At 39.3% G+C, this 13,205-nt stretch overlaps 1 protein-coding gene across 1 annotated transcript; it reads right to left on the bottom strand.

The window, feature by feature from the left end:
* Positions 1–6,291: 6,291 nt before the first annotated feature.
* On the bottom strand, positions 6,292–11,114 carry LOC307129933 (uncharacterized protein). The gene is made up of 2 exons (XM_079822733.1): positions 10,870–11,114; positions 6,292–7,695 (listed from the first exon to the last, which is right to left on the bottom strand). The coding sequence occupies exons 1-2, from the start codon at positions 10,952–10,954 to the stop codon at positions 6,518–6,520; spliced, it is 1,263 nt and encodes a 420-aa protein (XP_079678859.1). The 5' UTR covers positions 10,955–11,114; the 3' UTR covers positions 6,292–6,517.
* Between the last annotated feature and the right edge of the window lie 2,091 nt (positions 11,115–13,205).

Here is a 13,205-nt window from a genome sequence, read left to right as displayed (position 1 = left end):
CGTAACAGATCAAAGCAGATGATCCGTTGGAAAAAATAGAGAGTAAAAGAGAGTAGAATAATAAATAAAAGCAAAGTCTTAGCGGAGCGACCTGAACGGCGACCGAGCACGGCGGCGCCATCTTGAGTGGGGGAGAGAGAGAGATAATTTGTTTTTGAATTTTAACAAACTTTTATTACATTTCACAGTATATTTAAATTACAATATGAATAAATATTAAGAGTAACCCCAACTCACAAGAAATGTGTTAAAACCAAATCACCTTCAAATACAGAGCACAAAGCCTCATTACAACACCAAATGCCTTCAAAAGTGATCAGATCATCCATATGCTTGTAATAAGCAAAATCAATCAATATTCTTGCTTTTAACATGTTTGAAAAAACAACAACTACATTCTGCTCTAAGTTTAGTTCAACTTTCTTTTTCCTAGTAATATAAATAGCCAATTTTGCTTGGCCTAAAACGAAATTCAACAATTGACAGACAAATCTTCTTTTCAAAACATATTTAAAACCCAAAATAAATAACACTGTAGAAAAAGTTTCATTAAACCTCTGAAAAATGTTTTCTAAAGACAGAAATAAAGGCTCTAATCTAGCACAATTTACAAAAGCATGAAAAATGGTTTCCCTCTCAGTGTAAAAAGGACATTCAGCATCAACCTCAGGATTTAAAATGGAAATAAAAGCATTGACGGCGACAGCGCCTTGGAGGATTCTCCACTGTAAATCACCTGTCTTTTTTGTCAACGGTGGTTTATAAAGTGCTCTCCACTCAGGTTTTTTGTCCACATTCAATTTAAAAAAATCACGACATGGAGTATCAGTTTTCTTATTTAACATATTTTTGTTAAAAACAACAACACAATATTTATACAAAGTTTTCCCAGCACAAGAAAAAAAGTCTACACACAAGGATTCAATGATTTTTAAAAACACTCCAGAAACCTCTTCTAGATTCAATGAAAGAAATAAACAAGGAAAAGAGTCTTCAGAGTTTGATTCACAGAGACCATCAGAATACTCAGTCAACAAAGTTCTTTCCGTTGTATTAAGAACTGTCTGCCATTTCTCCAACAGCTGTGCAACTATACGGGTTGATCGAATTCCCAGATGTTGAGCCGTTGCTTCTTTATTCTTAAAATCAAGTCCTGATATTTCCAGTAATTGCCTCAAAGTGGTGACTTTACTGTCAATAAGTGTCTTGTTAAGTCCTGGGAAAAGTCCACTGACAGACACATCCAGGCGTGCTCCACGAACCAAAGGCTCTTCTAATAGCCAATGAAGTGACTGTGGACTCTCTGCTTTTTTAAAAACAAAAAGACTCCACACCTTAAAGAGGTTCCTATAAAAAACTGGTAGACCTGAAGTGTTCAATCTTGTAGGGTCCAATAAAAAAAGAGCTTTGTCCAGCCCTAGATTTTCAAGATTTTGCAAAATCACATATGCAACAGAACACCATTTAAATTCAGCTGAACCAACTGATAATCTTTGTATCCATTGCAACCGAAAAGTTGCTATTCTGCTATGAAGATGTATTAGGCCATGTCCACCCTCATCCTTAGGCAAGAACAACACACTCTGTGGGACCCAATGCAATTTATCCAAGAAGAAATCTACTAAAATAGCCTGGATTTTCACTAACAACTGTGAGGGAGGATCAATACATGCAACCCTATGCCATAGTGAAGAAGCAACTAAATTATTTATAATTAATATACACCCTCTATATGACATCTTTGGAATTAACCATCTCCATTTATCCAGGCGACCTTTAACTTTTTCAATGACTCCTTCCCAATTTTTTTGCACTGTAAGATCATCACCAAGGTACACTCCTAAATATTTAAAACCTAATTTCCCCCAACTTAAACCTTCAGGGAGATCTGGTTTCCCACCTATCCACTTACCTAATAATAAAGTTTAACTTTTACTCCAATTTACGCTCGCCGAAGATAAACCTTTAAAAGTTTTAAGTAAACTTAACAAAATCTGTATGTCGCTTTGCCTACTAACCATGACTATAACATCGTCTGCATAAGCTGACAATATTAAATTATTTTTACAGTTTGGCAAACATAAACCATGGAGTTTGACCCTTATCTGTTGTAAAAGTGGCTCTATTGCCAAAGAGTAGAGCATACCAGACAATGAGCACCCCTGCCTAACACCTCTATGAGCTTTAAAAGGAGCACATAAACCACCGTTCACCTTCAGAATACTTTCAACGCCACTGTAAAGAACTTTAATACTATTTATAAAATTTTTACAAAACCCAAAGGCCTCTAAAACTCTCCATAAATAGCAATATTCAACACGGTCAAACGCTTTCTCCTGATCTAATGAGATTAACCCACAATCCAAATTCAACATCTTGGAGACCTCTACAACATCACGAACCAATGAAACATTATCAAATATTGACCTACTAGGAACACAGTAGGTCTGGTCAGGATGGATAACACCATCCATAACTCCTGCTAGCCTGTTAGCCAGTGTTTTTGAGAGCAGTTTATAATCACTACAGAGCAGTGAAACAGGTCGCCAGCACTTTATGTCTGTAAGGTCGCCTTTCTTGGGCAGGAGGGTTAACACTGCTCTATGGCAGCTCAGAGGTAGCTGGCCTTCAGCCAAGCTTTCATTCAATACCTCCAGCAGGTCCTCTCTCAGCTCTGACCAGAACGACTTATAAAAGTCTACTGGCAGGCCGTCGATGCCCGGCGCCTTTCCAGACTCCATTCCTTGAAGGGCCTTGTACAGTTCGCCCAAGCTCAAAGCACCAGAGATCTCAACATTGACTTCCTCAGACACCTGGGGCAAGTCGTTGAAAAATTCACTGTCACTCCTGTATTCCACCCCAAGTTCATTTTTATACAGGTTTTCATAAAACACAACTGCTCTCCTACGAATGTCCACAGGGTCTGTCAATACTCCTCCAGACTCAGAACGCAGAGCATGGATGACTCTGCTCTGACCGTTCTTTTTCTCCAAGTTGAAAAAGAACCTGGATGGAGCATCCATCTGATCCACACTCTGGAACCTGGACCTGACCAGAGCCCCCTGTGTTTTAATACCCAGTAGATCAGCCAACTGTGTCCTCTTATGAGACAAAGAATCTTAATAACCCTGGCCACCAGTTGACTCAGCTAATTCTTGAAGTTTTACAATGTCGGTCTCCAAGGTGTTCATAATCAACGTTGTCTCTCTAGTGACGTTTTGAGTATACTGCAAACAAAATTGTTTTATTTGGGCTTTCCCAAAATCCCACCACTGTCGTAGAGACTTAAAAGATCCCTTTGTGGTTTTGAACTCATTCCAAAACAGTTTAAACATATTTTTAAAATACCTGTCACTTAATAAGGTAGTGTTTAACTGCCAATATGCACTCCTTGGCTTAATGGAGTTTAAAAACACAGAACACTGTACATATTTTAGTATTTACAACACGTAGTTAATGAATGCTGCTGTACACTGTAGTATTAACTATAGTCAACTGATAAACTGTGTTAAGTACTGTAGTATAATTTAGTCTTTACTACAGTAAACTGTTGTGTATTGTAGTATAATATACTCTTAGTTGTAGAAAACTTAGTACAGTATCGGTAAAGTAATTTGTTTATATTTCTATAGTTATATCTGCTATAGAATGACCACAACAAATTAATTCAAGTACTTTACTATGGTTCAAACACACTGTAGTATTTACTATAAATTACTGAGCTGATCTAGTATCTTGCATCAGCAACCATTTCAATTAATGTGATCATTCTTTTGTGTAATTAATAGGGTGTGAAACCAGGCAGAGTAAGTGACATGGTGTTCATTTCCTCTAAGCCGAAACAGTTTATGGTTGCTGACGGTGTAAGGTAATATCTATTGTTCTATGTAATTGTATAGCCTATATACATTTGTTATTGTTGCTTGGTAAAATTGTTCACACTGTTAAAGTCCTAATTGTGAAATTAAATTATCCAAAGGAGTACACGTTACAAGGCAGTGCGGGGGGAGCTGCCAGATCCAGATGTCCTCAAAGTTGATGAGGTGTACAAAGACTTCTTGCCAAACATTGCTCCACTCATCACCACCATGGCGATAAATGCAGACGTCCCACTGGTCGATTCCGCTTTTGGGAAAGTCCAGGAGGGCAGTCCTGTATCCTACCAGCATCCTTTACCAGTGAGCCAGGTTGTAGTATGCCACCCAGATGCCCCTCCACCACCACCTCAGTGGCGGCTGGTGATAATAATTTTTTTCTTCGGCGGGGGTGAGGGGGAACTATCAAGATGCATGTTGACTAAATTCAAGCATCAAAGAGAAAACAGTGTCTTCACTTTTATCTTTTTACACATTCATTTCCCACATATAAGTTAATGAGGAAAGGAAAAACAAAAGAAAACAGCAACAACAGACTAGCATGTTGACTGCTTGAACATAAATGTTGCTCTCCTTTCTTTCTGGCCAGCAAATTTCTCATTGACTCTCTGATCAAAGTCAGTCATCTCAGTAGTGTCATGACGTTTGCATTATTCAGTCAGATATTTGAGGTATCTTACCCCCGTTGTTGTCCACAAAACTTCAGTACCGACACTTTGAAATAAAAGACAGGGAAAGCAATAAAGGGCATTGCCAACAACACATCCAGCCAGCCACTTACGTTTCTCATAACAAGCGCGTGAAGCTCCGAGTGTAGCTTCGTCCTCCATCACTGGCCTGCTGCTGCTGGATTTGTAAATCGCGTTGGTCGGGTTCGGGATCCTTTATCCTTTTTTTTCTTCCAGCGGACGCCTTGTGAAAGAATTTGGTTTAACTGCTGCCATCTCTACGAAAGTGATCATCTTAACAAGGTTTTGGCGGAGTTGGAGTGGCGATGTCGCCCGGGCACTTTCGCTTTAGTGGCCAAGAGAGGAAAGTTGAATGACAGGTGACGAGAACCAATCAGATTGGATAAAATAAGATGTATCCAATCTGATTCGCCAGGGATGCAGCGACCTGCGTCCGGAGGAGGATCTTTAAGAACCAATTAGAGACCAGCTTCAGGTCACATGCTGCCCGTATATTTTTGGACTCAGATAGACATCCATTTGTCAGGCGTCCGTCGCGCATGAAACATATTGAAGAACATATAAAATAGTTAACCGATCAAAGCCAGATTTTATTAAATGCTGAGGTTCTTACTAACAGCTGGCACATCGTATGCGTAAACAATTTTATTTCTATTTAATTTTTATATCGTTTTTGTATTCATGTATATATCTGGAATTTTGATTGAGGCGGCGCCCCAGCGCCCTATATTGACCACCTTGATTAGATTTATTAAATTAACTCAAATCAAAGGATTAAAAACCGATGCAGAGTTAGCCACATTTCAGCTTGACAAGTATCCCGGCTTCCTCTTCTCCCCGTTGTGAATCCTCGCCGGAGCCCATTGACTCAAACTCTAGCCGCATAACATACAGATAAAATGTCACGCACTGTGCAAAGCAACTATTGAAACCTACTAATTCACTGGCTTGTCATGTTGCTGAAATAATGTACTAGCAAACCTTATTTAGCATTACACATCGATAGAATAATTACTTGCATACTGCAAGTTATTTACGTTAGTTACCGTTATATTATCTTAATAGCTATTTATTACTTATAGAAATAGTGCAACGTCATATAGTTACATTACATGTATTGCAAAATACGTAATGTTTTGAGGACCAAGTCTGTAGTCAAAGTATGGGCAGGCCATAGTCAATGTAAATCATATTGTTGATGTTTCGTCCAGTGAATGTGCCATAACTGTTTATCCACCGTCATCGGTGGCCCTGCTACGTTCTACTAGCTTAGTTACTAGCCTTCGCGTTCACGGCAGGCTCCTTTGTGATGGGGGAGGAGCTGTGGAGGGAGGGCTGTAGTGCAGCAGAGAGCAAGGGAGGGACCTGTGAGTTGTGCTTGTTCAAATTTTCAGGCTAAGTCCATTTCTAAAAACTCCCTACTGCAGCTTTAAAGTTCCATTAACATTTAAAAAAAAAAAATTCACACTGATGACGTGTTTTTGGCTTCTGTTCTAGTTTTATGTTTTGATACATTCTTTACCGTTTTTCAGCAATTGCTTTTTTTGTTACTTTTTTTTACGGTTTTCATAACTTTTCATATTTTCATTAATTACACATTTTCATAATACTGTACATCTCAAACATTATCACAGTATTAAGATAGAATGCTAAAAACTCATTGTGGTTAAAACTATATAAGTCATTATCTGTTCATTAAACAGGTCAATCAAGACAAGATATTGTTTCCGTTTTATTTCTCATAATTGCATTACAAACAGGCGTCAAGTAAATAAGGAAATGACATGAATATATCCAATTCTAGAAATAACTATTTATCACATAATCCATCCTGACAGAAAATAAAAACACAACGGCTTTATTTACACTGTAAGAGTTGTTGACTTGTGAAGTGGAAGAAACTCCATATTTTATCTCACAGTTTTTACTATTTGACATGAAAACAAATGTTGCTCACTTACAATATTTTTTAATATGGGTTTGAAGGCTTGATAACTGTCTGAAACTCTTCTCACACTGAGTGCAGGGGTACGGCTTCTCTCCAGTATGAACTCGCTCATGATCTTTCAGGTTTCCAGACTGAGCGAAACTCTTGTCACAATATGAGCACTTGAAAGGTTTTTCTCCAGTATGAATTCTTTGGTGCCGTTTCAGATTGGCAGGTGATGAAAAGCTCATCCCACAGTCACAACACACATGATCTCTCACTCCATCATGTGTTTTCTGGTGCTGTTTAAAACTGTTCAGCCATGAAAAACTCTTTCCACAGAGAGAACACACATGAGGTCTCTCATCTGAATGAACTATCATGTGTGTTTGTAGATTTGATGATGAATTAAAACCTTTACCACACTGATCACAGTTAAATGGCCTTTCTCCAGTGTGAATGCGCAGATGATTTCTGAAACCTGTTGGATCGCTGAAACTCTTCTCACACTGAGTGCAGTGGTACGGCTTCTCTCCTTTATGAACTCGCTCATGTGATTTCAGGTTTTCAGACCAAGCAAAACTCTTGCCACAATATGAGCACTTGTAAGGTTTTTCTCCAGTATGAATTATTTGGTGCCGTTTCAGATGACCAGCTCTAGTAAAGCTCTTCCCACAGTCACAACACACATGATCTCTCACACCTGTGTGTGTTTTCTGGTGCAGCTTAAAACTGTTTAGCCGTGAATAACTCTTTCCACAGAGAGAACACACATGAGGTCTCTCATCTGAATGAACCATCAGGTGTTGTTTTAGATCTGATGATGAAATAAAATCTTTACCACAGTGATCACAGTTAAATGGCTTTTCTCCAGAATGATGGAGCAGATGTTTTCTGAGAGCTGATGTGCGATTAAAACTCTTTTCACACTGAGAGCATGTATACGGTTTCTCTCCAGTGTGAACTCTCATGTGTGTGTTAAGGTCTTGTTTTTGTCTGAAACTCTTTCCACACTGAGTGCATGTATACGGTTTCTCTCCAGTGTGTATTCTCATGTGTGTGTTAAGATGTCCTTTTTGTGTGAAACTCTTTCCACACTGAGAGCAGGTGTGCAGCTTTTTGGCTTTTGTTTCTTGAGTTTTGAAGTCACAGAGTTTCTTTACATCATTTAGTTTGTGTAATTGCTCCGTCACTTCCATCTGGTCTAAAATAAACATATTAATCTGTTAGAAACAGGTCAAGGAGGATAAATGTGAAAATTAAAAACACTAAGCAGAAAGAAAGAAATCTGGGCCTGTATTTATAAAACTTTTCAGAAATGATCTTAAGAATATTCTTAAGCTTTAACTTAAGGCGGGCGTACACGGTGCGAATTCTGACGGTCGGAAGATCGTATGTATACGACACGATTTTACTACCTGCCGATTTTCAGAAGCAATCGTACGAAGTATTTACTGTTTGCTACAAATGCAGGTTCATTTTCAGCACTGGAAAGTGCGCATGCGTGAGAGACGGAGAGACAGGCTGAATCCGAAATCGTCCCGGCCACTATTTAAGGGTCCGAATTCGCTCACTTGTTTTCATTCACTCCTTCAAGTGAACTGTAGCCTATTAGTGAACTAAAGTAGGTAATAGTGATTCAGGGTTTAGGGGGCGATTTCGGATTCGGCCACAGAGAGCATTAAAAAGCCTAGTACACACTATAGCTAGCAAGACCTATACCTAGCAAGACCTATACATACTGCATCTCACGTGATAACTGTAGCTCTTTGGCGAACCGCTGTAAAATGTCATCACAGACGACCCTGTCATGATACACACTGCTTGAGATGTCATTAAGTGCTCGCTGTTCCTGCCAGAGTTCAGCGAGTTTATCCTCTTTTTCAAGTGTCCAAATTCGTTGTGACGCTGCCATCGTCGCTTCTTATTCTGTGATTTTCCAGCTCCTGATTGGTCAACTTCAGATCGATCGACACATCGGCTCATTGAACCGCACACACGGCTTCCCGAACTTTTTTGACATGTTCAAAAATTAGCGTGAGGTCGGGAGGTGCTCTTAACGAGGTCGGCTTGTCTCCTAATTCCTCTCACACGCTGCGAGCCGCAACTATACGAGCATCAACGATTTCCACGCGATTGAAAAAAAAAAATCGCCTGCGAGCTCGTACGACAGCAAAATCGCACCGTGTACGCCCGGCTTTAAGTGTCCAAAAAAATCTTAGTAAAAAGTAGGTCTTGTCTAAGAGTAGGAGACTTTTATAAAGAAGTTAAAAGCAACCTTCAGAAAAGTCTAAGACTGACTAAAGTGGCACTTAAGTGTTTCAAACTAACGACTACAATGATGTCAACACAAAATGGCCGCCCTTAAGCAATGAATCAGCCAATAGTGAGCCAGCAAAGTCACAAAAGCGGGACACCAATCGTTTAATGCAATTTTAATAAAATAATTTAATTAAGATTAAAATTAAAATTATTTTAAATAATTGCTTTGCATTGTGCAAATTTATCCCAAATTAGTATTGATGCAGTGCATTTTTTTTTTTTTCCATATCATTCATATAATTTTCATCATTTACAGTTTGCGATAAGGTGATGATACACAATGTATGATGTATGGGGCAACTTTTTGAGCAATGTTGCTGGGCACTGGGCTCACGACCGATCTAAAGTATCCTGATTTTGTTGCCCTTTCTAAACGGTAAAAGTGCCCAAGCAACATTCCTCAAAAAGTTGCCCCATACATCATCACCTTTAAAGTTACAAAGATGCGAACACGAGTTCCCTCAATTACATTAGGAACACTGAAAAGATTAAAATTATGAGATTAGTTTACAATATAAATTGCATTATTATATTTGAATGTTTTTTATATAAAATAATGATGCTATTGTAGCACAATCTGTTTGGTTTCAATAAAATATTACAATTGAAAAATATAAACACTTGAAAATTAAAAACACATTTGATCCTTTTTTCTTTATTTAGAAAATAGTGCCAAAGACCCTCGTATTGAGCGCATGACATCTATCTGCAAGAAAGTTATTAGTACATTCTTCCTCAGCTGGAAGAAAAAGAGGGACTTAAGTAACTGCGTTCACATCGTTGACGGCAAGAGCGTCAAAGTGGCCAGAAGTTATTCATTTTCAATGGGGGCTGGCGGCAAGCTCCGACAAGAGCAGCGCGGCTTGGAAGATTTGGGCGTCGAGGAGAGTTGAAATCATGTCAACTTTATGGTAATTGGCTATGATGCTGTTCGGCGGCAACCAATCTGAATGTAGAAGTGCTCCACTTGAGAAGATTACAGAGAACGCAGTCCTGTAAACTTTGGTTCCGACCACATTAGTTCTCAAGCAAAATGGAGGAGAGGTTGATCATTGCTGTGGCGGGTTTGATAAGAAGGCACGCAATACTATTTATAGCCAACATTATTGTGCTAGAAGGCGTGTTTTTCAGCAGCAATGCAATTCATTTGTAAATTAAAGTGGTGTTTGTTACCCTCTTGTATCATGTAGTTACAGGGTACGTGTGACATCTGTGGGCTGTAAATGAGTGGTGTTTGTGTGAGTAAAGAGCAACATGAAGCCTCAAGGTTTCTTGAGGTCCTCGTGCCAGTTTCATGCGAGAACTGGCGTCAACGTTTTCCTGTCTTGTTTGTTTCTCATTGCTATTATCTTTCATTGTTTGTATATTGTTGTGAGCACTAATTAAAATATAACAGAAAATGAAAACTGACAGCCTCAGAAGTCCACGTGACCAGAGTTTCTCAGCGCGCTTAAGTCACGCTTCAAGTTATGTCAAGTGTGAACTCAACCCTCTCATGCTCGTGCTGGTGACTGTGGGTCAGAAACGATAGTCTACAGTTTAAAATATTGTTATTTTTCTTACAAACGTATTGTTTCACTACAGAAGACATTGATTCATCCATTTGGGTTGTGTGGATTACTGTAGTTATTGCTGTATGTGCAGTTTGATGCCTCAACTTTTAGGAACCCAAATTAGTTTACATAAGCAGAGATTATTTATTTTTCTGTGTTCATCTAAAGAAAGTCATTTACATCTCAGATGGCAAGAGGGTAAATAAGTAAATGGTAAGGACATTTCTGGGTGTACTGTATTTAAAAAAAATACAGAATACAGAATAGCAGATGTCACACTGAATAGCAGATGTCACACTTACCCAGTAACAACATAGAACAAGAGTTTCCCTTGCAATACTACACGAGTAATGCATCATTCATCATTCATTGACGCTACAGTCAAAACATGTAAAAATATGATAATTTAGATGCATTTCTCAATCATTTATCATCTATATACTGGTTTTTATTTCACAGCTACTAAAGCAGTCAATAATGAAGAATCAAGAATGGACACCAACCTATTTGTTCCTCTGTATCTTCATGTTTTATTCTGGATGGATCTGGATAACTCATGTCTTCAATCTCCTCTTTAATAAACTCCATCTTCAACAGTCACACAGATTTCAGCTGCTACACCTGGAGTTTGTCCTTCTCTTGTAGGAATGAATATTCCTAGTATTTATTGGTGAATTGTTGTGGGAGGGGCTTCACTGCAGGTGTGAACTGTGATCACTGTGAGATACTGACTACCACAGGACCAGACCTGGAAAAATCAAAGGGAAGTTACTGAATTGACACTGGATTACTTTAATTACATTTATACTTACAGTTAAAGGGTTAGTTCACCCAAAAATGAAAATTCTGTCATTAATTACTTACCCTCATGTCGTTCGACACCCGTAAGACCTCCGTTCATCTTCAGAACACAAATTAAGCAACATGACATCATGACTTTGTGTAAACATACACGCCACTTTCTGGCGTGTTATCTGTACGCATTGAGCTATCCGCGTGTATGTCTACGCTAGAGCTGCAACTAACGATTATTTTTTCTGTCGACTAATCTAACGATTATTTTTTCGATTAGTCGACTAATCTAACGATTATTTTTCCGGATTAATCTTATGATTCTTTTTTACTGATTATTGTATTTCAAAGAGGGTAGTGAATTTGTATATTATTTTAACATGAAATCAATGAATGATGACAATATTAATTGTATTTCAGGAATGGTACATAGTATGCCATTTTATAATGAAATATATGAACACAAGAAGCTTTTTAAACATAATATATAATGATACTATTCATCATAAAATGTATACAGAGTAGGCCTAATTAGGAAAAGTTGTTTACTATAGTAGTTGAGTATGATTTACTTATTGATTTGTGTCAATAGTAAACGAAAATGCACTTGTATTTATCTGCAAAAGGTTCACATACAGGAGCTTTCAGCATAGTTTTAATATAGTATAACTAGTCATCAATTTTGAAGATACATGTGCATAAACAACGACTAAAGCTGCCAGAAGTTTTTGCCCAAACTTCAAAGACACATTTAAATGATTAAAGCTAGAGGCATATCTTAACTTTAATGTTACTTTAATCATGGAAACTACCTATATACAGCATGTTATTATGCATATGTGTTTGAGACAGAGGGGAACCAGGTCGCATTAACAGGAGATATATGCAGCCCATAATAAATAAAAGCACGAGAAGTACTGGGGTCGGAGAAGAACCCCGGAAAATGTGACCGTCTGTTGCAATACACACGCCACGGTTCACACTGGCAGCAGGGTTGCCAGGTTTTCACAACAAAACCCACCCATTCGTTACTCAAAACTAGCCCAAAACAAGCCCAATCGCGTTTCGGGGAGGTTCTCTGGTAAACATCGCGTTCGGGGGGTTAAATATGTGGGGGGGTTTTTCAGGGCTGCCTGCTAAAGTTCTCATTCCTGGGGCTAAATATCACAGAATTGGGATCGCTTCAACCCGCGGACATGAGACACAGCCCGCGGCAACAGTGTAGAAGTAGCCCAATTCCGCGGAAAAAACGGGACTTGGCAACACTGACTGACAGTGTGAAAGCTCCCGCTCTCCACGCGCACAGCTCCTGCTCTGCCACCGCGCGCAGTGTGAAACCGGCATTACAGAGCGATCAAAGCACAGTTTTACTCGGCTTCTGTTTAAAGTACTCCCACACTTTTGAATGTCGCGGTCTGGCTTTATATGATAAATGATCATTTTCACTATGCCCGGGAGCAGAAGCTGCCATTATTCTAGATCTTCTGTTCCATTCTAGAACGTAAATAATGTGCCGCCGACGCGTCGACGCATTTCACGCACGTCGACGTATTTTCGTAGTCGACGTCATCGACGACGTCGACGCGTCGTTGCAGCCCTAGTCTACGCCGTGTGATTCCGCGTGTATGTGTACGCCGAAACGAACCATCATCTCCGCGTGTATGTCTACGCCGTGTGATTCCGCGTGTATGTCTACGCCGTGTGATTCCGCGTGTATGTCTACGCCGAATTTTTTTTTTGAAAATGTAAAAATGCTGAATGTTTCTTGTGATGGGTAGGTTTAGGGGCAGGGGCAGTGTGTGTGTGTGTGTGTGTGTGTGTGTGTGTGTGTGTGTGTGTGTGTGTGTGTGTGTGTGTGTGTGTGTGTGTGTGTGTGTGTGTGTGTGTGTGTGTGTGTGAGTGATGGGTAGGTTTAGGGGCAGGGGCAGTGTGTGTGTGTTTGTGTGTGTATGATGGGTAGGTTTAGGTGTAGGGGCAGTGTAGGGATAGAATGAAACGGCGTTGATAAACACGCTAAAAAACGATTATGCGTCTTTATAGCACACCA

Source organism: Gobio gobio (assembly GCF_949357685.1).
Source record: "Gobio gobio genome assembly, chromosome: 8".
Classification (NCBI taxonomy): Eukaryota; Metazoa; Chordata; class Actinopteri; order Cypriniformes; family Gobionidae; genus Gobio; species Gobio gobio.
Note: the sequence above shows the minus strand (reverse complement) of the source record. Positions and strands in the feature narration are given on the sequence as shown.